The 25,047-nt window shown below is 57.5% G+C and overlaps 1 protein-coding gene across 14 annotated transcripts in view; it reads left to right on the top strand.

Moving 5' to 3' along the window:
* Positions 1 to 16,900, top strand: part of Hdac4 (histone deacetylase 4) — a 255,289-nt gene extending 238,389 nt beyond the window's left edge. For 10 of the 14 annotated variants that reach the window (XM_023722244.1, XM_023722243.1, XM_023722242.1 and 7 more), the window contains 7 exons: positions 1,684 to 1,803; positions 2,423 to 2,520; positions 9,456 to 9,574; positions 10,291 to 10,424; positions 15,179 to 15,263; positions 16,047 to 16,188; positions 16,374 to 16,900. In XM_023722244.1, coding sequence (XP_023578012.1) covers positions 1,684 to 1,803; positions 2,423 to 2,520; positions 9,456 to 9,574; positions 10,291 to 10,424; positions 15,179 to 15,263; positions 16,047 to 16,188; positions 16,374 to 16,413 — 738 coding nt within the window. In that variant the 3' untranslated portion in view covers positions 16,414 to 16,900. The remainder of the gene's footprint in view (positions 1 to 1,683; positions 1,804 to 2,422; positions 2,521 to 9,455; positions 9,575 to 10,290; positions 10,425 to 15,178; positions 15,264 to 16,046; positions 16,189 to 16,373) is intronic. The other 4 variants (XM_023722248.1, XM_012516041.2, XM_023722250.1 and 1 more) reach the window with 2 other exon arrangements.
* Positions 16,901 to 25,047: the final 8,147 nt, after the last annotated feature.

The following is a 25,047-nucleotide window of genomic DNA, read 5'->3' as shown; positions in this document are numbered from 1 at the left end:
AGTAGAGGCCGTAGTCTTCCTGGCCCTGGGTACAGGCTGCAGGCTTTTTCCACTGTGAACATTGAGCCTCGGGGGCTTGTCTCTCCCACAGCCTGGCCAGTAGGGCCCACACCTGTGCCGAGAGCCTGTCATGTGTTCTCCGCCCTGCCAGGTCCAAACTGTGGTGGAGGGCAGTACCTGTGTAGGCCCCGACCTCTGGCCCTGGGGGCTAGGACAGGTCCCAGAGGTGCTGTTTTTACTGCTCAGCTCAGTGTGGTTACTGCCTCCTCACACAGGAGTGAGCCCTGGGGTACTCATTTCACACTCTGTTTTGAAGCTATATGCATGTGGAACACTCTTCTGGGGGTCTATGACTTTTTTTTTTCATTTTTATTATGTAATTTTTAAAAATGTATTTAGGACAGGGGCTATAGGGTCTCACTACATGGATCGGACTTGTAGTGATCCTCGTGTTCAGGCACTTGCCACCATGCCCAGTCTCAATCACTGTCTCAGCATGCCCTGGGGCCAGGGCCAGCACGGCATGCTGGGATTCAAATGCCAGTTGCTGTACTCTGCCTTAGCAGGTGCTTTAGTCCACTGAGTTATCTAACCAGCCCTGACATTTCATTTTCTTTTAATCTTTATTTATTTGGTAAAGGGTCTAGCTACGCAGCTCAAACTCGTGATCCTCCTGTCTGAGCCTCTCTAGTACTGGAATTACAGGCATGCACCACCACACCTGGACTCCATGGCCAGCACAGTGTGCAGTACCAGGGAATGAACCCAGGTCCTTGCGCTTGCCAGGCAGGCACTAAGACTGTCAAGCTATCTCCACAAGCTTCATTTTTAACAGAAAATAAAGAAAAGGCACATCATATGGGGCAGTGATTTATATTACAGCATCCCTTCCTAGTGGAGACAAAGAACACAACCCAGGGAGTAGCCAGCTCCAGGCAGAGCACCTGGAGAAGGCAGCTGAGGCAGGAGGAGTGGTTTCCACTCCTGGCCCAGCGTACATCCCCCTTCCTTGGGAAGGCTGTGATGGCAGTGTGGCCAAGTGACCAATCATGGCCACAGGCCTGAGGCAGTGTCCCTGCTGCTGCATGCTCCCCTGGCATTCCTATCCTTTATGGAGAAGGTCAGACAAAGCAGCAGTTTCCCTGTTAGGAGATGCTGGCTTCGTGCAGCTCCCCACAGACATACAACCCTGTGGCACAGGTGTCCCCTGTGTTCTGGAAGCCCTCCCATGTGGCCTGGGCTGCAGGCATCTGCAGCCTGGAAGAGGCCCTCCTGACTCTCTTCGGGTGCCCTCTGGTGACATGGTAGCCTATGTCAGTGGGCACTGTGATTATGGACAAGGCTGGTAGCTGCAGAATGGTGCCTGGAACCCAGGCAAGCTCTTTGCTAAGTCTCTGTCACCCTCCTGATGAAGGCTGAGGGAATGTCGAATGTCACACACATCATGGACACACTGGCCAAATGGCTGTTCAAAGACAGGGCCCTCACCGGCTGGAACAGCAGCCCCTCATTGCCAGGTCAGAACTGTGCCGGGGCCGAGATCAGACACAGCCTCCGTGGCCCTGCGGCCTGCACCCCCTTCAGCATGCTGGGGACCCATGAGCAGGGTCTTTCCACAGTGTGCCTGGGCCGGGCGCTGTGCTCTGAGGCCCAACCCCGCCCTCAGCCTCTCTGCTCTCTCAGGATGTGCACCATGGGAACGGGACCCAGCAGGCTTTCTACAGTGACCCCAGCGTCCTCTATGTGTCCCTGCACCGCTACGATGATGGAAACTTCTTTCCAGGCAGTGGAGCACCTGACGAGGTGAGTAGGTGTGGGGACTCTTGGGGTGGCTAAGCCAAGGGTGAGGACAGCCGTCACCAGCCCACCCACAGTAGAAGCAGGACTTCTGCTTCATGCCAATGGTCCTGCCGGGCCTAGACAGCTGTGCCACACCAGGCCTGCTTGAGCTGGAGGAGGGCCTGATATGCCAGGTCAGGAAGCTGAGGCATGCTGACTGAGCCCAGCCCTCCTCCTGCAGGAAGGCTGGCAGTTCTGGCTGAGATGGCGCTCTGGGCCTGTCCTCCAGGAGCTGAGTGAGGCCACACCACACCCCACTGCTTGAGAGCAAATGGGATGACAACACACTTGGGCTCATTCTGTCTGCCCAGACAGTCTCACGGCCGGATGGGTGCACAGCCATGGCATGAAGGCGGTCAGTCCTCAGGGCTATCTCTGAGAGAGGCAGAGGGCGCAGTCTATGGCCAGGCGGCGCACATCGCCCCCCACTTCAAGCCTAAGCACCATGTGGACACGCTGCTGCCGCCATCAGCAGGCGGGGACCTGTGGATGCCCACATGCAGGGAGCCCAGGACATGCCTGAGCCCAGCTGAGGCGGGCGTCTTGTAAACACCTGTCATGAGCTTTCTCCTTCTGCCCACAGGTGGGCACAGGGCCAGGCATGGGCTTCAACGTCAACATGGCCTTCGCGGGTGGCCTCGACCCCCCCATGGGAGACACAGAGTACTTGGCAGCCTTCAGGTGAGCACCCAGCAGTCCTAGCTCTGTCTGGAGATTGTGAGACCCTGCTCTGAAACCTGCTGTCTGCACAGACGCCTTTGGTCCCCAGGTGGACCCTGGCACTGTCCAACCTGTGGTTGTGGTTTCATTCAGGTGTGTGCTTGAGTCCTGGGAGGGAGGGGGTGGAGGCAGAGACTGTGCACCCGAAGAGACCCTGCACAGTGGAAGTCAGTTATTTTCCTTGGTGTGGACACATGGGAGGAGTGGGCTCGCCCCTTTGTGACCCCCCTCCTTGCATCCTTCCTCCTCCACTGGGACTTGGCTGCAGGGCCACTATTCGAAACTGAGCATTCACTTTGACCTCAGAGGTTGTAGATGCAATAGTTCTCAGCCAGAAGGGCTGGCTCGTGGCACAGAGCTTTTCCTGGGGTCATTGTCACCCTTGTGAAAGGCAGCTTCTGCCCACGTGTGCAGCAAGAAAGTCCCGGTGGGCAGGCATTGCTGGTGCCCTGGGCACTTGTACCCAGCAGGCTTTCTGAGGATCTTCTCTTGACCTCCCCCTCTAAAGCCAAGGTTTTGTCCTGACCCATGAGCATGGGAAGCATGTGTGGACACATCTCTGTCTCTGTGGATGGTGTCCCCATGCTGTGTCTCTGTATTGTACACACATCTGTGACTGGTCACTGATGCTGTGGCGTCCATCTCTGGGAGTGTGCACAAAGGTGTATGCATTCGTGTCTCTGCATCTGTGTGCCTTTCTGGTGGGTGAGACTGCATAAGGACACCTCTGTAAAGGTTTAATCTAGACTCCACACGCTCTCAGAGACCCTGCTTGAGTCCCATGCACCACTCAGCATTTGCTGGCTCCACTTGAAATGGGTTCCTGTGCCCCGCCCCAACTGGGCAGAAGATGCCAGTAGGTGGAGTCCCTGCAGCCTGTCACTTGTAGATTAGGGTGCAGAGCAGGCCCCTGTGCGCACTGCACTGCTGCCCCACTGCCCTCCCTCTGGGGCTTAGGTTTGCTGTTTCTTCTGCCCTGGCTGGTGGTCTTTTCCTTATGACTGCGCTGTCTTAGTTAGCAGGACTCACACACACACTTCTGAAATTGCTGCTGCATCACGCTCCCCACCCAGAACCAGTGCTCTGGGAGCAAAGCATCCAGCCCGGCAAGCTGCCAGCCTGCTTGGCTGGGCTTCCTGCCTGAGGCACACTGCCGCCGAACCAGGCAGAGAGCAGTACAGCCTCTGTGGTGGTGGGCGCCAGGCGTCCTCTCCTTCCGGGTCATGCCTGAGATCTTCCAGCCCCAGATGGGATGGAGTGGAAGCCTGGCAGTGCGTGCATCCGCCCAGGCCTGGGAAGGCAGAGCCAGCTTGGAAGCAGGCCTTCCTCTGGGAGGCACTGGGCCTCAGTGTACCCAATCACACCTTACCAGGCAAGCACTTTAAAGTCGTAGTAGCTTCCTTAAGAAGGAAAACTGCTTTTTTTTTTTTTTTTTTCTAATGTAGAATAACACTTTGAAGTTTACAATTTATGGTTCCCTGGGCATCCGATGGGGAAGCAAGGTCAGAGCTTGGCTCAGCCTCCCGCTCTGGGGGCCCCAGGGATGGCATGAGCCTCAAAGGCAGCACCTTGTTAGGCAGACCCTTGCCTGCCAGCTTGCATTTTCAGGGGATCAAGCATCAGATGAAGAAAAGATAAGAAAATTGGCTCTAATGAGAACCAGAGGCAGCAACACTTTCTCCTCGGGCTCAGAGACTGAGGAGAGAGGGGGCCTTAATTCAAACCAGTTGGGCCCGCGCCAGATGTGGCTTTGAAGTTTGCCGAGGACAGGCTGAGCCTCTGGCACCTGGACACATGCGTGTAATGGTGTCCCTTCCTTGGCTATCCTGTCCTTCCTCGTTAGCAACCCCAGAGCAACTCTGCAGCTCCCTGTCAACCACACCTACTGGCAAAGCTGAGAGGTCAGCGGGAGCTATCGTCTCTGGACAGTGGACAGTGGCCCTCAGCTGACTGGCAGGCTGCCCTGGCCTCACCTGTAGCGTGGGACCTCCACTGGTCACCAGTTTGCTGTTGCTGCTGCAGTGCTAGACGGTGGCCACCTGGGCTCACTGCACAGTGCCCAAGGACAGGCGCCCCATGCAGTCAGCCTCCCATCCAACTGCCTTCTCATTTGAAGACTTCCAAGTATTCTCTGCATAGATGCGAAGCTGAGAGCACCCTGCAGTGACTAGAAGCCAAAAGCACAAACACAGCACTCAGCCGCTGAGCTTGGGTGGCCTGCTTGGCCCAGCTCTGGGCATACAAGCAAGGGACAAAGCTGCCTTCTGTGGGCTGATGCAGTGGCCTGCCATTTGGGGGCCTTGGCTAGGTCTTGGGGCAATGAGCTGGCCCAAGGGATTAGGGGAAACAATGTGAAGACCAAGCCCCTGTGACTGCACGCTCACAGCAGGGCTCTCTGGTGCAGGCTCTGGCTGAGCAGGGCAGAAGAACCTGTCTCAAGGGAGCCTGGGTGGAGGACAGGGCCTGGTGGGCTGGCAGATATCCAGGAGGGAGGGATAGAGCCTGCCCAGTTCTGCATGAGCTGGGGGAGGGGCTGCACTGCACTGAGAGCAATGCAGACGGGCCCAGCCAGGGGCAGGGTAGAGACGTGGGGGGTTCAGGGGAGCAAACTCAGGTTGGGGCACAGATCACCGAGTGGGGACACAGCTGCTCCAACAGGTTCTAGAAGACAGGATGCAGGTCTCCTGAGGTGGGTGTTTGGTGAGCGGGGCAACCTGAGCTCAGGAGGCTGGGACAGAGTGTTCTGGGGAGAGCCTTGGGAACTGGGGAGATGAGAACTAGCAAAGACCCACAGGAGCGGGAACCGAGGACCACCTGAGTCCCTGCTAGCATTTGCATCCTCACTGAGGCCCAGGGTCCTGGAAGGAAGGGTGCCAGCGCCATGGGGGAGGGGAGCAGAAAGCAGGGCCTGGGGAGATGGAGGAGGTGTGAGAACACAGAGCAGGCACCTACCCCATGGAGGTGCCCAGAGGCCCAGCCCCATGAGGCTCACGCAAGGCCCCTGGCATCCCTGCCAAACAGCCCCATGGGGCGGGGTCCAGGGGTGGTTGCACCTCCTGGGCAGCCAGGAAAGCCATTGTACAGTGAGGTTGCAGGTGCAGGGGCCTGAGCAGGCAGGAGGAGTTCCCTCAAGCCCAGCTCTGCCCTGCAGTCCGTCTCTCCTTGCCGGCTGGGTGCTATCAGGGTCCTCGCCCTGCCCACCATTTCCACCAGCACCGCCCGAGGCTGTGGCCCCACACCTTTCTCAGGAGGGATGGCTCAGGCAGCCATCTCAAGGGTGCACCAGGCTTCCAGGATGTGGGTACTGCGACACTATGCAACTCATGGGCAGGGCCAGGTGCAGGGCAGGCATGGGTCACAGAGGCACCAGCTCCTGCCCTCACCCTCACAGTAAGCATGATGATACAAAACAGATTTTCCAGGTATAAAATGCCCCATTGTTAAAGTACCCTCTGGTGCCCAGGGCACCCCCTTCCTCCAAATCACAAAAGATTTGGAAGGACGGTGTTGCCCGTGGCTGGACTAGCCCTGGGATGTGGGCACACATGCTGGAGGCTCTCAGATGGGTGGGCAGCTGGCTGCTGGGCTTGGCATGGGTGTGTATGTGTGGAGGGTTGAGTGGCAGTTGAGACACCAGGGTGGCATGACTCTAGATTTGCTCCACCAAGGCATGCTGGGGTCAGCACGGTGGCCACAGCCCTGTCATCTGGCCATCCTCAGGGTTCCATACTGGCTCTGGGCCTCATATGAGGCCCTGTGGGGTGTGTGGAGGTTGTGCTTCCCAGTGTGAGTTGCTGGTTCTCAACAGTGGATCTGAGATAGTGCCCATGGGAACCTGGGGCATGAGTGCCCCATGGTGGCGCCTGGTGAACAGTTCTACAGGTAGCAGTGGCCCCAGCTCCCCCGGGCTGGTTGCTGTCCTGCTTAGCTGCCAGGCTGTAGAGCTGACTGACTGACCAAGGGCAGGACCCAAGAGAGACCACAAGAAGGTGTGCGTCACTAAAGTGCCACGCAGGACTTCTTCAGAGGCCACAGCCACTGCAAGGCACCTCTCGGCCTCAGGCACTGAAGCAGTGTGAGTCTCCACTTCTCCGCCCCCAGGACTGCATTCCTGTGCACTGTGGGTCATCAGCCTGATTGACTGTTCTCCTGCCTCCACCCCAGGGATTCCCTCATCCGCCCCCTGGGAAGTCCCAGGCCTTCCCCCTGCCCTCACCCTGGGACAGGCCTTGTGACCCTGCAGAAGGATGCTTAGAAAAATGGCTGAGAAGGCCCAGGGCAGGTGTGCAGGCCTCACTGTCTGCAGGGCTCAGCTCAGACTTAGAGTGAAACAGTCCTCTCCCACTCCAGGTGCACCAGTTAAGGATGCGTGAAGGTGGCAGTGGGGTGACACATCCCCAGTGTGGCAGGGTATGCCTTCAGTCCTGCCACAGGCATGAAAGTTATGTCCCCATGAGAAGCAGTGGCGTTCCTCACTTTGCCTATGATGCCAAGATACCTCATGGACAGACAGACCCCCCACCAGGCATGGGAGTGCAGCCTGATATAATGCACCAGGGACTGTACCTTGCTGCCTACCGGCCTGAGGGTGCACTGCAGTGGGCTTCAGGGAGCACAGTCACCTGGTGCTGTCTACCAGGATGCTTTGGACACTGTGGCTCAGCAGTACTTTGAGACAGAGACTAAGCCCATGCCTGCATGTGGCTCCGGCAGCCCCCAAGCGCCTGGCACAGCATCTGCACGACTGTGGTTTGTGTTAACATCATGAGTTGGCTTTCAATTCCAAGCCAAACCATAGCAGACCCTGTGCTACTGCGCCAAGAGGAAGATACGTGACAAGGACCTTGTCCAGGTCATTAAACAAACCTCCAAGACTGGTGTGGGCAGACAGGCAGGGAGGGCAGCAGAGGAAGACCTCAGAGGGCCCTGGCTTGCACCCAGGGGGACAAGCCGCACCAGCCAAAGTGTCCTACCCACAGGTGACCCAGTGTTACCGCCTGACTACACCAGCATGCCCCATGTCCAGCCATCTAGGCAGAATTAGGACTATCCACGCTGAGCAGATGCTTTGTTTAAATGTTTGTAATGTGCAAAATGACAGCATGAGCCTGGCTTGGGGAATCAGGATGGAACAGAGCCCTGTGGTCAAGGCTGGTGTTACATGCCTAGAGGCATTTTGCCCTGCTTCTCTCTTCTTGTGTCTCCCTTTGGTCACTGGGACTGTCACAGGGCACAGGAGCCCTGAATAACCCAGTCCGACACTGTGTGGCCTCCAATCAGGAATCTGCCGCAGAGCTTGAGGCAGGAGTGGCTTGCTGACCTGCTTGGGCCCCCTGCCTTGTGCTCTTGCACCCTAGTGGTGGTCCTCAGGGCCCCCGGGCTGCAGCGCTCTGTCTGTCTGGGTTCCTTCTGCAGCTTGATGCAGGGCCTGGGCTCAGCTGGAGCATGAGGGGCCATAGTTGGCTTCAGGACCCAGTCAACCACCCTATGCCCACAGTGAGTGTGATGTGTTCAGACAGGCTTCTCAGCACAGACCAGAGTGATGACGTCACACACCTGCCACACGGCAAACCACGCACGGCGTTCTCTCCTTGCCACGTCTCCTAAGCTTGCCTCACTGTGCAGTGTCTTCTGGTGATGGCTGCAGTCTTACTTACTTTTCTCTCGTTGCTCAGACAAAATACCCAACATCCAAAATGAAGGAAGGAAAGGTTTATTTAGCTCACAGTTAGTGGAGGTTTCAGTCCGTACTCGGCTGGCTCCAAGGCAGAGTGGCACCTGGTAGAGGGCAGCCGTTCATGGGAATGGAAGACAGCGAAGAGCAAGGGAGGAACAGCGACAGCAGCAGCAGCAGCAGCAGAGGAAGCTCTCCCTCTCCTTTATGATATATGCAGGCCATCTACCCCAGGGCAGGGGTAGTACCCACACCCATAACCCCAGCATTGGACCATGAATTAGTCACGAACTCGCACAGTCTGGCCCATGGCTGCATGAGGCTTTGGGGGCACACCTAGACACAAACTATAACATGTGCCCAGGCTGCCTGGCAATGAAGGGCTCAGGCCTCCTCCTTGGCCTGCTTGGGGGGCATCTGCCCACCTCCCTGTTGGGGTCACTGCTGTCCCAGGAGAGGGGTCAGTGCCTGACCACCTGGTGGAAACCAAGAGTCAGTGCCGATCATTCTGAATCGGGCAGTGTAGGTGCTGAGGACCCAGGCGGCCACTGTTGTGCTGACACTCAGCACCAGCGTGCCCTCCATGGTGGCACCATCTGATCGTTCACGACCAGTCCCTCAGTCTGCATTAAGAGATGATTTTCCCACTTCTCACGTAACGCGTGTCTCGTGTCCCAGTAGACAGAAACCAAACCACTAAGCTTCTCCATGGTGCTGTCTATGTCCGAGTTCCTTGGAGTGTGTTCTCACTTTGCCCTCTGATCACTGGGCCTCCGGGGTAGTGGGGCACTCACGTGGGCTCTATCCCTAAGGGCTGAGACAGCCTGCCAGGTGGTCCGCTTCCCAGATCCCCCACCCTGTGCCAGCAACTACACTGGTCTTGAGGGAAAGCCCTGGAAAGTGTCCAGGGCTGGGCACCCTGCCACTGCAGGAAGGCCTGTGGGTGGGTGCCCCTACACCTGTGGGAACACGTCTGGGCCTCTGTGGTTACCTGTCACCTCTGAGATACAGTAGCACAGGTGCTCATAGTAGGGCTGTGGCATGGGCTTCAGACAGACCTGCTTTGTGTGCTCCATCTGGTAGGGGATTCCCTCGAGCTCCCTGTGAGCCCTCAGACTCCAGCCGGCTGGTCAGAGGGGCCCCAGGTGCGTTTGGTGACCATCCAGTCCTCTGCTCTGTCTGTCCCCCGCTGGCCTGGTGACTCCTTCTCCTACCCTTGCAGAACCGTGGTCATGCCAATCGCCAATGAGTTTGCCCCGGATGTGGTACTGGTGTCATCAGGCTTTGATGCTGTGGAGGGCCACCCCACACCTCTTGGAGGGTACAACCTCTCTGCCAAATGTAAGTGGGCCTAAATGATTACCTGCATACCCCCACTATGCTCAGTTTGTGACCTGTGTGCTCTGCGTGTCAAGTGATGGTCCCCCCACCCTAGGACCCCAGGGAGACAGAGCCACTCCAGTGTGGCTGCTCAGACCCATCTGCCCCAGCCATGAGGGCACACTCCTGCTGTGCCCGACGCTGCACAGCTCCCGCCTACAGTGCCCACTGCCACACTGACCTGCTTGGTCAGCCTCACAGGAGTGTGGTGCCAGTATGCATCCCATCACATAGGTAAACTGAGTGCTTCAGCCTGGGCCCAGTACCCACAGCTACCAGGGCATGCAATCTGGCAAAGTGGGCTGGATCTGCTGCCCAGGCATGGGCCAGTAATGCTGCATGGCCCTCCTGGCAAAGGTGCTGACCATCACTGCCAGTACCTTCTGTGGGGCAGACCCTGGGTGCAGTGGATGTCTGGATGTGGACATGGGAATCCCCATGTGGCAGCCCAGCACTGTCACGTGCGCGCCGAGCACTTCAGGTGCCCAGGACAGTAGGACCCCTAGGTGGGAGGCTGACTTGGCCTCCAAAAAGGACAAAGCCTTAGCTCATGCCCTTACAGACAGCAGCCCAAACTGTGACTTAAGAGGTCTTGGCTGGGTACCCCAGCCCTGGTTCATGGGCGCCATATTGCTGCCTGCCCCCAACCCCCACGCACACGCTCTTTCCTCTTGCAGGTTTCGGGTACCTGACAAAGCAGCTGATGGGCCTGGCTGGTGGCCGGATCGTGCTGGCTCTCGAGGGAGGCCATGACCTAACAGCCATCTGTGATGCCTCTGAGGCCTGCGTTTCTGCTCTACTGGGAAACGAGGTACATAGCCCCTGAGCCCCCATGAAAGTTACTCACCAGCACACGCACGCGGGCCTGGCCATCAGGACCTGACCCATGGGGTCTCCTCAGTTGCTTTTAGCTCTGCATTGCATGTTCTTTCCTACCCCACTTGGTCTCACTGTTTAAGTGACAGGCATCTGGTAAAGGCCAGAAGGAGCAAAGAGGACCAACAAGAAGCATGCTCTGAAGAAAAGAGTGAAGGTTCTCGCTGTATATGCTCCCTTTGGTTTATTACCTGTGGGTTGCAACACCCGGTATATGGCAAATGCTTTGTCTTGTTCTACTACTGTCCTGCATAGGCAGTTGACCTCTAGGAAATTCTCACTGGGTTTGTGTGGCTCAAGGATGGGCCAGGGCCTCTGCCCAGCATCTTTTCTGTGCCCAGGTGTGGGCTCCACTGTGCTCCCTGCTGCCACAGAACTAAGTCTGCCCTGCACAGCAGCCTCTGAGCCCCACAAAGTTTTTGTTCCCAGGGCCAGGTGGCACACTTCTTTCCATGCATATCTTTGCAGGGAAGGAGACTGGAATCACAGAAGGGGCTGTGGCATCATCGAGAGGGCAGAGATGTATATGGCCCTACGGGTAGTGAGGAAGAGGGTGTGCAGGCCCCAGAGCTTGGCTGGGCTCATGGCTCCGTGGTGCCTTGGTCTGAGGACTGAGAACCACACCTGGGGACTGCGCAGAGCTGGGAACACTCTCCAGGGTGGGGGGAAACCAGTGACAAGGCCTTGCCTGGGCTCAGGAGAGAAGACCAGCTGGGGGGAGGGGAGCTGAGGACATAGGGAGGCCCCAAGTGAGTCTGGACACAAGCAGAGAAGAGGGCTGCATGTGGGCAGCACGGGCCTTGCTGTCCAGCAGGATAGAGAGGCTGGGAGTAAGCCTGTCCCTCGGATAACCCTTTCCTCAAGGCCCAGGCCCTGGCATACTCAGGAGCGAGGCCGGTCACCCTGGCGGGGTGTCGGGAGGGGATGCGGGTGCAGAAGTCTACACACAGGGCTCTCTGAAGCTCTCCTCACAGCAGCATCCCTCTTCTCTGCATCCCTGTCCCTGCAGACAGGGACAGCAGGAGGAGACGCAGGCTGCAGCACGGCAAGGACAGCAGGCTGACCCTCTGGTTGGGGAGGGTGTGCTCACTGTAGCTCCATGTGTGCTCACTGTACAAGGGACCTGGAGAGTGTGAGGTCATTCCACACCCTAGGTTGCATGCAGGGCCATTCCCAGAAGGGCCTGTCCAGTGACAGCCCAACTGGGGTCCAGTCAGGCACCCCTGCATGTCCCTGGAGCCATGGTGTACACAGCCAGCTGGGGCTTGAAGACAGGGTCTGGGTGCACAGACCAAGGGTGACAGTCACTGCTGGACAATCCACGTCCCCCACAGGCCTCTGAGCATCTTCAGCCAGGCCCTGGCTGGCAAGCAGCACTTTGTGGGTTAAGTGGGCCAGGGTGCCAGCCAGCTCAGTCCTCTGCTGGCCTTGCCCTTGTGGACAGCCTGCGTCCTGCTGTAAATCACAGTAGATCACAGAGCAAATGTTCATGCTGTGAGCTGGCCAGTGACGCCCAGGCTGGAGCCCCAGTCTGCCTTTTAAAATGTTGGGAGCGTTTACCTGCTTCCTCTCCACATGTCGCCTTCTTCTCCATGCGCTGCAGTTCAAAGGCAGTGGGTGCGCTCAAGCAGCCCTGTGCAGCTTTGCAGCCCTTTCTCGGGGTACTTTAAAGCAACAGCAGTGAGCAGGCTCTCACCTGGGCCTATTCTCGCTTCCTCGTGCATTTGCTCTGCTAGTAGGAAACTGTTCTTTACTAAGACACATCAAAAAGCAGGAAGCACTAGTTTTATCAAGAGCTCTTTAAAAATCTTTTTTGTGAACCAGAGTTGGACGAACCTGTCCCTCTGGCCCCACAGCCTTTGATGAGAGTTGACAGACGGTGTGTTGGCTGATTCTGCACACATCCCGGCAGCCAGCTGCAGGCACGGCGGCCTGCAGGGCTTCCATGCTGGGCAGACAGCTGCGCCACTGCATGCAGCCCCAGCAGTCTCTGCTGTACCACCTGGGTATCCGCCTGCACCACATGTGTCTCTGCGGTCAGCCCAGCTCCCAGCAGCCGCTCGTGGCAAACTCCAGGGTCCAGTTGTCTGTAGCTGTCACTGATGACCAGCTATGAAAAGTCCCCCTGAGGGGCTGCTCACAGCAGGTTAGACGGGCCCTGGAGCATGGGGGCTTTTTGGTTCCAAGCATTCCTGATTTCTGCTTCTGCTAGAACTTGTTCCTTGAGCTGTGGCTGCTTTGTTTTCATTTCCAAACCCAAGAGCCTGTGATTCACTTGCTTGTTTCCACATCAGGGGATAGGCCTGGTGTAAAGAGAGGCCACTGGTTGGCTCATGTGGCCACTGTGCAGACCCCAGGTGTGTCTGGGCCCACTGGCCCAGCTGTCTGGTCTGCTCTGTCCTGCTTGTATGCCTTTGCCAGCCGGGACACACTGGCCTGCTGCTCTGACAGATGGTGGGGCTGCCCCACACCATGGCACAGCCCCTGTATCCCCTCTTCATTCTAAAGCCATCTTCCCAAATGCACTTGCAAAGCCACTTACCCTGGTGGTGAGCTGAAGGCCCGCCCCTGCAGGGAGCCCATCCGTAGAGCTGGTGGTAATGTCCCCTTCAGTCTGTTCTGGCATCTAAAGGGGCACGTAGCTGCCTTGAGGCCCACCTGTTCCCAGCCCTGACATGGCGCCAGTCTTCTGCCTGCATTGAGAGGTGCCCTTATAAGCAGTGTGAAGCTGGACACTGTTATCCTTCTCGTGTCCCCCAGCAGGCTGCGCTGAGTAGAGAGTTCGTTCACTTACACTTGGTTCGCCTTCCTGGCTCTCGAACTCATTTGCTGCCTTCCATTGCTCAGTCCGCCCTGCTTTCAGCAGTTTTTTCCTTTCTTGCCTCCCTTGGTGTGGGTGAAGCTCCCTGCACCCCATTTGCTCCGGATGCTGACTCAGCAGATATGAGGCCTGTGTCCTTGCCTTTCTGGAGACCCCTGAAGCCACCAGCCCAGCCCTGAGCACATCAGGTGGAATCCCCAACCACCAGAGCATGAGGCCTAGGCTGTGTCTGCCCATCCAGGCCACCTAGATGAGTGCACACAGGCTTGAACGTGTTCATCAGAAATTCAGACGTGGCTGGCTCCCTGCCCAGCTCCCCTCCCAGGCAGTGGCCATCCGTGCCCCATAGCACTCTCCTCTGTGCTTCTGCTCAGCGTCCCTGATTGGATAGCAGTTTTCCTGCTGCACCTACTCAGCTTGGCTTAGCGGTCTCTGGGCCCGCTTTCGTCCTTCCACATCTTCTGCACTCCTGTGGCTAGCGTCCTGGCTAGGGTTGAGGCTGCTCTCAGTGACAGTGCCATTGTTCTGTCACTGGCCATTCTGAGTTAAGAAGCTTTCCTCCTGGCACCCTGATGCCTCCAGGCACTGTCTCCTTGCTTTCTGCTGAGAGAAGGGTATGTGCTCTCTGCCACCTTTCACCACAGGGCCCCACACAGCATCCTCTGTCTCCTCTGTTGATGGCTGGTTCTTGGTCTTCCCTGGTTTCTCGTGACCCTGGTGATGACACAGAGCCCTGGCCAGGTGTGGCACCCTGTCCCTCAGGTTATGTTTGAATTTTTCCCATGGCAGTGCCCTGCAGTACAGGCTCTAGCCAGCTCCTCACATTCAGTGAGTGCTGTCGCAGCTGCCCTCCTAGGAGGGGCTGCATCTCCTGCAAGGAGCGTGTGTCTCTTCTCCTTCATCTGTTTCTTTGATTATTCCCTTCCATCTCCCTGAACTCTTCCCTGTTGCCCTGGCTTCCAGCCCTGGGCTGCACTATCTCCTTGCTCACCTGTTGAGCTTGGGCCCATGCAACCTGCAGGTCCCCAGGATTAAAGTCCTTGCGCCCACCCTGATGCTCCACCAGGGCTACATACCCATTTGTTTTGCCCTCTTGCCCAAGAACTGTGTAAGTCTCCCTGGTGAGTTCACCTGCCCTGGACCCACCGCCCTATTGCACTGTAACTTTCTCGGGTACATGCTTCCTGGGGCAAGGCGGTGCTGCCCATGTGCACACTGGCTGGGCCCAGTCCCTTGGTCAGGTGCTCCGGCACATGAAGTCACAGCCATGCCCTTGGGGTGAGGACCAGCAGACCCATGAGACCCACTGGCCAGCATCGCCTGTCCCATCATGACAGTGTGGCCACAGCCCATGCCAAGCCCTTTCATCCTCTTCCTCCAGGGAACCCATGATTGCACTTCACTGCATCCTAGGAAAAATATGCCTGTGGCATAGAAGCCAACTTTTGTTAAAAGCATGTGTATAGACCCCGGAGCCACCACCAGCTTCGTAAAGCCCCTTCCTCTTCCTACGCCTTGGCTGCCCGCCCCTAACCTTCCGTTGGGACATGCACGACTCACCAGCACCTGCCAGGGCTCAGGCAGGTGACAGTGCTGCTCACCAGCAAGCCTGTGCCCGCCGGCTTATAGAGGCCTAAGGAGCAGCACTCGCCAGGCCTGTGGTGCACATTCCTGGTCTGCGTGGGGAGGCAGATCCAATGGGCAAGGAGGCCAGGCCCCTCCAGAAGGTCCCCTGCCAGGCCTGGCAGTCCCAAGGCCAGGAGACACCTCAGCTGCACCCAGTGCTATGGGTTATGATCCAGCAGCTCCCTTGCCAGAGGGACCTGTCAGTAGTCACTGTGCTCAGGGTGCTCTTGTGTGTTTTCCAGCTTGAGCCTCTGCCAGAAAAAGTCCTACAACAGAGACCCAACGCCAATGCTGTCCGCTCCATGGAGAAGGTCATGGAGATCCACAGTAAGTTGCCACTAACTGTCCATAGAACATCTCAGGCCCCACTGCCTACAGGTGTCTGAGCTGAGCTGACAGAGACCACAGAGCACAGGACTAGGGCTCCTGGGAAGTCGCTCACAGGCTCCAGCTGGCAAGCAGGGCCTTGAGCTCTGAACCCGAGCCGTGGGGTCTGGCTTCTGCCAAGAACTTGGTCCTACAAGGAAAATTCATCTTCTAACACTGCTGTTAAGAGCAGTCCCCAGGCTGCAAGGCAGGGTACACAGCAGCCAGGTGACTTGAGCTAACACACTGTCTCCAGGGCACCCACTGTCCCCCATCCTCACACAGCCCAGTGTATGGGCCTCAGACATGCCCAGCAGGGTGAGGCTGCCCTCAGAGGCACATCCAGGATATGCTCCCAGCTTCTGTACCGTGAAGCTGGCTCTGGGCAGCACCCAGCCTCCAGCACACCCCTGGTCTCAGGCCTGTAGCGGACTCACCAGCACCTGCCAGGGCTCAGGCAGGTGACAGTGCTGCTCACCAGCAAGCCTGTGCCCGCCGGCTTATAGAGGCCTAAGGAGCAGCACTCGCCAGGCCTGTGGTGCACATTCCTGGTCTGCGTGGGGAGGCAGATCCTATGGGCAAGGAGGCCAGGCCCCTCCAGAAGGTCCCCTGCCAGGCCTGGCAGTCCCAAGGCCAGGAGACACCTCAGCTGCACCCAGTGCTATGGGTTATGATCCAGCAGCTCCCTTGCCAGAGGGACCTGTCAGTAGTCACTGTGCTCACCAGGCCCTGTCCTCCTTACAGGTAAGTACTGGCGCTGCCTGCAGCGCTTGGCCTCCACGGTGGGGCACTCACTGATTGAGGCACAGAAATGCGAGAATGAAGAAGCCGAGACGGTTACTGCCATGGCCTCACTGTCCGTGGGAGTGAAGCCCACTGAGAAGAGGTGAGTGTCTCCCACGCCCCCATCCTGCAGGCTGCTGGGCAGATGTGGGCACATGACCCTGTCCAGTGCACAGGTCTGGAAATGGCCATGGGGTGTCCCAGGCCAGTGGGAAGGGGCAGTGCACAGTACAGGGGTGGACACCGCCACCCACCATGTGCCCCGTCGCACCCTTTTCTCCCACACAGGCCAGAGGAGGAGCCCATGGAGGAGGAGCCACCCCTGTAGCACCCTCTCAGAGCTGCTGTCCTCCTTTGTTTGTCTGTCTGGAAGCTCAGCCAGGAGACTTTCCCGTGTCACTCGTGCATCCCACATGGGCTCTCTTGAGCACAGGGACGCCAGGCATGCAGTGGCAGTGGGAGGCCTTTCCACCACTTGGACCACAGGTCTCAAGAGGCATGTGCACACTGGCGTGGTGGCTTCTCACGGACATGGGATGGTGCCGCGTGGACACACAGACATGCGGAAGCCAAGCACACTCGGGCAGCCCCCGCACAGCCGCAGAGGAAGGAGCTGCGGCAGCTGGGGACAGTTGCCAGATTTAGCTGACATGAGAAAAGGAAAGTGAAAATCAAAGATCTAATAATACAAAACAAACTTGATTGAAACTGGTGCTTAAAGTTTGATTCTTACCCACAGTTCTACAGTCCCTGTGTAAACCACTCAGCTCATCTTGTAGCTTTTTTTTAAAAAAAAAACAACAAAAAACAAAAAAAGACATAGAAAGTTTTCTAGGGCTCCGGCCTACAGGGAGCCTGGGAGGCATCCCGCGGGCTCTGCAGCCGTCGGGGATGGAGTCAGAGAAGCCTCTGAGGGAGAAACTGGACGAAGCGGGCTGCAAGCCTAGGAGTCGCTTGAGCTGCTCAAAGCCATCGGAAGATACGAGTTGTGCCTTGTTTTTACTGCTCTGATGGATTTTTTGGGCTGGGTTTTCTGAAGTCTGAGGAACAATGCCTTAAGAAAAAATCAACAGCAGGAATTGGGGGACCGTTCGCTGTGGTCGGGGAGCCCGTGGTGCTGGCCTGGCGCTGCGTGGGCAGCACCGCCTCTGTCTGTAGCGCTGCTGTCCACGGGCCTGGTATGGCTGTACTGCTGTTGAGGGAAAGTGGGTGCACCAGACAGGCAGTGGGCACTGTCAGGGCTTGGGGTCCAGCAACTTCGGAATGAGTCCGAAGTGTTCTTTTCTCCCCCGTCACGTGGCACTGAGCACCTCCACGGGGTTGCGCAGCATGGCGGAGCCACACCTGTGCTGTAGGCGGAAGGCTTTCAGCAAGAGCAGGTAGCATGCAGTATTGCATACCTTTAGGTATAAATAAATATATATATGTATAATATATATTCCAATGTATTCCAAGCTAAGAAACTTGATTCTTACGAGATCTTGGTAAATATTTATATGCATTTATAGAAAATATATCTCTATAATAAATGCAGATTGTGAAGGTCCTGGCCAGCGGAGGGCGTGGCGTGAGCTCCTGGTGCTTAGGGGGCGGCCCAGCGTGGCCTGCAGCTCCGCGTGGCAGCGGCGGCGTTTTGGCGGCGGCCCGCCCGCCTGGGCAGCTTCCCTGTCCATTTGTACTTTCATCTTAATTATTTCCTAGCAGAGGCCCCACCCTGCCCAAGCCTCTGTGCACATAGGTACCTAATGAGTTTTTCTAGCAAAGGTTATTATACATTTGCTGTTGATTTTTGTATGAATTTTTCACAAGAAGATAATAAGCATTGTTTTGTGAATTTTACATTTTTTTCTCACCATTTAGCAGTCTTCTGAATGGTAAGAGCGTCTGAACCTTTTTCTTTTCTAAATGCTTTATTGAACATTTTTTTAACTTCGATGGTTTTTTATGATTTGTTTGTGTTGATTCTGTGCCGTGTGCAGGCCCCTGCCATGCTCAGGGCTGCTGCCCTCAGAATGGATTTTCTGAACGCGAGCGTCCAGCCAGGTTGGGAGCTGGGCCAGTCCTCCCGGCTCCGTGGAGGGAGCTGTGCAGAGGAGCCAGGGCTGCTCCTCCCGCCGCATGTGCATCAGGGTGAGCACGTCCTCCTGACGGCTGCTGTGGTGGGCGGAGCCCCAGCTCCAGTTTCCCAAAGACCTTTCCTGCATGTGAGCAGTGCACAGCCCGCCCGGTGCCGGGACCGCTGCTGCAGCCACGGTGGGGGCCTGCTGAGCACCAGGCGGCCACGGCCTCGCTGCCTCCGTGCGTTCCCACGAGGGGCACCGGCTTGGCTTTGCTCTTTTTCTCTTTACAGTGACTGACAGCCACTTTTATTGGTAACTTATTTTCTAGCACTTGAAGCCACCAATTTCATTCCAAAGTGTCACAGTTGAGACTTGAGGGGGGAGGTGCAGGTGGTCAGGAGGGACCCCAAGCCAGGTTTTCCAGTGGTGGCAAAGTTTACAGGGTAGACGCCAGACTCGGGTCCAGATGGGTGCGCCTCCTTGGTCTCCCGGTCACTGCTGCCCTCAGGCAGTGCCGAGACAGCTGGCGATCAGGGCCTGGCAGGCTTGGGGCACCTCGACCCTCCTCTCCCTGCTGGCTGCGTCTGGCGCCGAAGCCCGCTTGGCAGGAGACGTGCACTGCGTGGTGACAGGGACAGCACTGGCTTCTCCCGGCGCCACCCCCGGGGCCTGCGCCCGCAGTGCCCAGGAGGCCACATCATTTCACTGTGCTTTCTGATGGGAAATGTGGGCTGCCGTGGCCAGGTTGACACCGCTCACAGAGCCCCAGTCTCTCCCAGCAGGGCCTGACGGCCACGGGCACCCCTTGCCAACACTCCCACTCCACAGCGTGCTGCAGCCACTACCGTGTAGCCTTTTCTTTCCTTCAAAGACACAGCCGGCATCTGGGCAGGTGGCAGGAATGGCCGCAATCCCCGCAGGCAGCACACAGCAGGGAGCGCGCTGCACGAGTCTCCCGCCGCCGGCTGGGCCTTTGCCTCTTCCTCCCTCTGCAGAGGCCTGAGGGGCACTGCTGCGAGTGGGCAAGCACTTTAAGCCCTTTACTGAAGGGAGGCCCGGCCAGTGACCTCCGCGGCTTCCCTGCGGCTTCCGCGGCGCACATGGTGCCCGCCCCCACCAGCAGGCGGGCCCTGCGGCTCGGGTTCCAGGCCGCTTGGTCGATCAGTTTTGCTTTCCCCACAAAGCGTTTCCAAGAGGAAGGGCCGAGAGTCTGCCTGTCGCAGCACTAGCCGTGGACCTCGTGTCCCTCCCCGTCGGAGCGTTCCTCCTCCCTGGCCCGGCTCGTGCTCCTTCCTTGTTTTGTAGACTTTGGGCCCTCGTGTTTCCTGGGCATTGATACATATATAAATAGAGAGATATAAACATATGGATATATTTTTTTAAGTTTCCTACACCCGGAGGTTGCATGGCCCGAACGCCTGGCATGTCTTTATATTGTATACAGATTTTGCACGCCAAACTTGGCAGCTTTGGAGAGGAAGAAATCGCCTTTCCTTCCCCTCGTGATATTTGCAGATACAAGAAAGATGGATTTTTTTCTGTAAAACAAAACAACCTTGAAGGAGAGGCGGGGTGGGGAGTTTGAGTCTTACTGAACTTATTCTTAAGAAATTGTACTTTTTATTGTAAGAAAAAATAAAAAGACTACTTACACATTTGTCATATTAAGGAAAAAAGTTTACCTAGCACTTGTGACATACCAATAAGAGTTTGTTGTATTTACGTGGAAACGGTGTTTCAGGGAGACCTGGCGCTCCTCGCGAACCGCTGTCTCTCAAGTTCATTTGGAGGGCTTTGGTTTTGTTCCGTTTGTTTCCTTTTTTCCTGCCCAGGACCGCCGCATGCTGCCGCCGCCCTCCGCTCGCCCTCTGGGCCCCGAGACCCCTTCCCGTGGAGAAGGGGGCTCTCCAGCGCCCCTGCTGGTGGCCCGGGGCTGCGTGGTCCTGGACAGCCTGGCTCCCTGCCGCTGGTGCGGTGAAGCCGCGAAGCCGCCCGCGCGCCTGCGGGAAGCACAGAGCGAGGGTTTCTTTTGTTTCCTGGTGCGTGTGCTCCACGGTCGGAGGCGCCCTTTTCCGGTTTTGAGATGACACGCGCGTGTGACCTCTGCAGGGTGACCCTCACGCACGGGGACTCACGCCAGGGGGGAGCCGCTGCCCCTGCGCCCTCCGGGGCGCCCGCGATCTCAACTGTCTCTGCTGTCTGGACCTTCCCCATGGTTCTTTCTTTTGCTCAGTGGAGGTAGAGGTCTTGTTTCAGTTTTTTCACTCTTGTTTGTTTTGTGTGGGTGAAGCCTCGCTGACAGCGGTGTTCTCCGAGGTCAGCTTCTTTCCACCCCCCAGAGTCCAGTGTCTGTCCCGCACTGCACACTGTCACTCTTGTGGTGTAAATAAAGACTGCGTTCATTGCCTCCACCTCTGCTCTCAGCCTCGCACTCTTTTTCACTAGCTCCCGTGAGCCTGGGGCTCTGCAGGACTGACCACAGGCCTGGAGCTCAGGAAATGACCCTCGTGCCTAGGGGACTGGCTAGCCCCTTGGGGGCTGACCCCTGTCCCTGGGGAGTCGATGGGCCCCTCAGGAGCTGAGGTCTGCACCCTGCTAAGTCACTAGAGCACTGCCCTTAGGGACAGGAGCCCCAGGGGGCCTGCCACTCACTGCAGGCTGGGAGCTGTGCTGTCTCGGAGCTGCCCTGAACCAGTGCACTCCTTTCCCAGAATGCCTTGAGCCATGACGGTGGACTGAAGCCAACGTCTGGGACTGTTGAGGGAGGGCAAGGCCTGCACCTCCAGGCGCCTGCGCTGAGAGGCGAAGTGCACAAACCAGTGATGGCAGCTGGTCGCCAAGGGCTCTGCACCCCACAAGGGGCAAGTTGGGTGGGGGCTTCTGACTGCACATGCCAGGGCACGGCCCACTGCTCCCTGGCCTGGCTGCTGCTCCTGCAGGACTGCTTCCTGCCCTCTGCCAGCCTGCCCCACTCACCACCCTGTCAGTCTGACCAAGCCCCCGGCACAGTCGTCCCCACAGCCCAAGGTCCATGACAGGAGGAAGAGCTACTCGGAGCTTGGGTCACCCAGTCGGGTTGTGTGTTACACAGTGTCGCTGCACCACTGACGCCTCCAGGGACAACAGGAGCTCTGCACTGAAGCGCAGTACACAAGAGACCATAGGGGTCTGCTGCCCTGAAGTCAAAGGGCTTGTCTCGGGGCACTCCAGTCTGAAGTGGACAGGGAGGAGGCACAGACAGGGATGGCTTGGCGGCCTTGGTACCCCTTAGCCGCACAACCACACAAGGCCAGAGACACACTGGCTTGCTACCTCTAGAAGCTGCTTTGAAGGATTGTCAGTGAACATTAGAACCCCTTACCTTTCGAGAGCGCGACTGCTTCTGCTGCGCCAGGGCGAGCCGCCACAGGCACACACGCCACAGCCCTGGCTGGACGTTTACCCTCTCGGGCCCAGCCTGGAGCAGGCTTCCTGGCACCAGTATGGGGCTGCTTGGCCATGGTTTGTGTGCTTCACATAGTTCTGTCTTTAACAGCACAGCTCTGTGTTCTCTGTGTAGCTACAGGAAGCAGCCTCTGTGGCCCACGGCAGCTGAGTGAATTGTACCGATGGTGCTGTTGGGTGGTCCTGGGGAGGTCCCCCCAGCTGTTGGCCTGTCTTCTTGAGGTAGCTGTCAGTTGCTGGGCTCTCCCCACCACAAGCCCCAGGGATGGTGTACCATTCCTCCTGGGCTCTGCATAGTGAGGACCCGGCCCTGCAGGATGCAGCAGCGGAGGGCGCGTGCTTCCGCAGAGGTCTGCTAATCCCTAGCACAGACACTGCCCATCAGATGGCCGAGTCCCGTTCCTGCGATGAGGCCGCCAAGCAAGCCAGCAGCTGGCTGCACACAGAGCTGCAGTGTGCACATGACAGTGGGCAAGGAAACTCCAGCTTGGCGACTGGCTTTATTCGCAGAACTGTTCTGTGCACTGCTGTGACATATAATAACATAAAACCACAGTAGCATGCAGGATGATCAGCGGCCGCTATACACTGTAAGCAAAGTGCTAGACAGAATGACATTGCAGCTCTAGAAAGGGTGTTCAGAACTGTACAAAACATCTTAAAAGGGGTCATAAGTTGCAAAGTTGGCAGGAGTGTAGGTTGCAAACAAGGACATCAGCATCCCTGCTTCACCGCCAGGCGACCACGTGCCCCTGTCTTGGCCAGCTCACCCAGCAGACTCTCCAGACTGTCATCTGTGATCACACTGGGGTGCAGCGGACCCCAGCCCGGCCCTGATCTCCCCAAGGAAGCAGCGGCTCTGGAGGAGTTGCTGGGTACACTGGAGTCCCCACCCACACTCATGCACACACACCCCAGGGCTCCTGGCAGCTCCTGTCCTTCCATGGAGGCCCCCAACCTGGGGCCGTGCCCCACAGGAAAGAGCACCCCTCTTTAGGAGCTACAGTCCACTTCTAAGAGGAGATAGGGTCTCGGGGTCTCCTAGGGCTGCAGCTACAACTGGGGAGCCCGCCGGCTCCCCACGGTGCGTCTCCTGCAGCTGCCAGCTTTGCTTTCCCAGGATGCCAGAGCCGGCCCCTCCTGCTCCTGCTCTCCCAGCCAGGCCCGCTAACTCTGCACATGAGCCAGAAGCACCCGCCGTTGCCCATGGGATCCCCACAGCCTCGAGGCCACACAGCTGCTGCCACAAGCTTGTCACTCACTTGTCCTAGAATTAACCCTTTGAAACTCTTTGGACCCCGAGCCCAGAGATAAGCAAAATTTCCTCGGTGGCTGGGAGACGTCAAATGAGTGGCTTGTCACACCTTCTCAGCCCTTGAGCCTGCTGGTTTGTTGATCAAGTGTGCAAAGAGGGCTTCAGATGCACGTGGGACACTGGTGCCCAGTCCACTTTACTGTCCACGTATCCTCTGGTCCTCAGAGTCTTCTTGTCTTATTTGAAGGATGAGTCAAGCGCAGTGCAGCCACTGAGCCCTGCACGGTCCTTACAGCTCATAAGAAAGGAGGGAGAACAGGGTATCAGCAGCAGGCAGCGTGACGGGCACCCTAACCCTCTCCTCATCTGTGCCTCATCCTCAGGCCCAGCTGCATCTGGGAAGAACACCGCCTGTGTCACGGGGCCGGTGTCCCAAAGTTCTGGGATGGGCAGATGCTGTGGTTGAAGCATCTGTCTAGGAAAGTGTGCCCGTAGCCCTTGCAGAGGACCTGCAGTGGCTCCTGGGGGCGGGGACCAGGGCTGCCACCCTCTTGGCAGGGAGTGCACAGGAACGTGGATTTCATCTGAATGACCCAGCACAGCCCAGCTGATCCTTTTCTCAGATCGGGGACGAGCCAGTGGCCGGTGGCTGCCCCACATACTGCGCCTCTCCCCTTTCCTATTCGCCCCCTCACTGCTCAGTGGCCAGGGCAGCAGCTCCAAAGGAGGGCTGGACGGTGTCAGTAAAAACCAGAAACATGAGCCAAGACAGAACCAGCCCCGCTACACAGTGGAGTGGCTCCAAGCATGACGAACTCAGAGCAGGCACAAGGCCATCAAGGAGCCTTGATGGACAAGGAGCACCTGCAGAGATCCTGAGACAGTTCTAAATCCACAGCAACCAGCCGGCGTGGCAGGGGTGGGGCCAGGCTCACCCCCACAGACTTGGGGGAGGCCATAGTAATGTGAAGCAAGGCACTGGGGATTGATCAAGCTGGCATTACCTGCTGCTTGGCCTGGAGAGAGCCAGCCTGGTGCTTTGCATCCTGCATCAGAATAAATCCCAGGGACATCGAGTGCGTGCCTGAGCTGCGCGTGCGTTCTCAGCAAGTTGCAGGTGGGCAGGCATCACTCTGGGCAGAGGGAGGCACTTGGGAAAAGCAGATGCAGACACTGAGACTGGCCCGGGAGCCGTCCCAGGGGCCCAAGGAAACAGGCTGGGCAGGGTGTGGACAGGTCAGGGCAGTGACTCCAGAGCCCAGGTGGCACATATGGGGCATCGCTGCCCTGTGCCAGCTCCTAGAATCATCCACAGTGCACAAGGAGGCAAGAGAAAGAAATGGGTCACAAAGGAAGAGCACAGGTGACAGGAACAAAGTCTATGTCCCATGGGAGTCAGTCACCCACACCTGAAGGAAACCTATCAGACATGGGGAGGCAACCCAGCCCCACAACATGCATACAAATTAAAAACAAAATCTAAGGCAGCCCGGGGGAAGAGACAGTTGTGTAATAACCACTCGGAAAGCCAGGACCCTTCATGAGTGGTATGGTCGTCAGTATTTAAACTCACAAATGAGAAGGAAAGGACACTCAAACCTTAATGACCTGAGCTACTGAAGCCATGTGGACAGTGGCCACTCAGCCTGCTGGCCCGGGACAGCCCCAGGGACACTCCTGGGCATGCGTCCCAGGACCTCCGTCTAATCACAGAAGCAACCTATGTCCAGTGTCTCATTTCAGTGTTAGTTAATGAAGAATTGGAACCACCTGGAAATGTCTAATAGCACAGCTCCAGTACACCTGAGAAGACACCCAGGTTGAGAGGGCGACCGTGCCCACCGCTACCCAGAGGGTCAGAGCACCCTCTGCTCCCTGTGTCTGTGCAGGGGCAGGAGCCAACCCTATGCAGCGGTCACGTGAGGGTGAGGGAGCCACATGGGGACAGGAAGGTGACTTACAGCCTGAGGCCAGGAGGCACCCCTCTGCTCCGCTTCTTTCCCGTGACAAGATCCCCCTCACATTTCCTCTCCAGCCACTGTCCCACAGAATGCTGGCTCCCAGGAGCTCGCTGACATTCCAGAGAAGGAAGGAGCAGAATTTCCAAGCACACATGTCCTTGGGACTCTGAGATGACTCCCAGGGGTGTCTTCACAGTAGCTCTGCTGCAGGTGGGCCCTGAGCCCTGGCCAGCCCGGAGAAG

This window comes from Octodon degus, unplaced genomic scaffold, assembly GCF_000260255.1.
Source record: "Octodon degus isolate 3935 unplaced genomic scaffold, OctDeg1.0 scaffold00089, whole genome shotgun sequence".
NCBI lineage: Eukaryota > Metazoa > Chordata > Mammalia > Rodentia > Octodontidae > Octodon > Octodon degus.
This window is presented reverse-complemented; position numbering and strand designations above follow the sequence as displayed.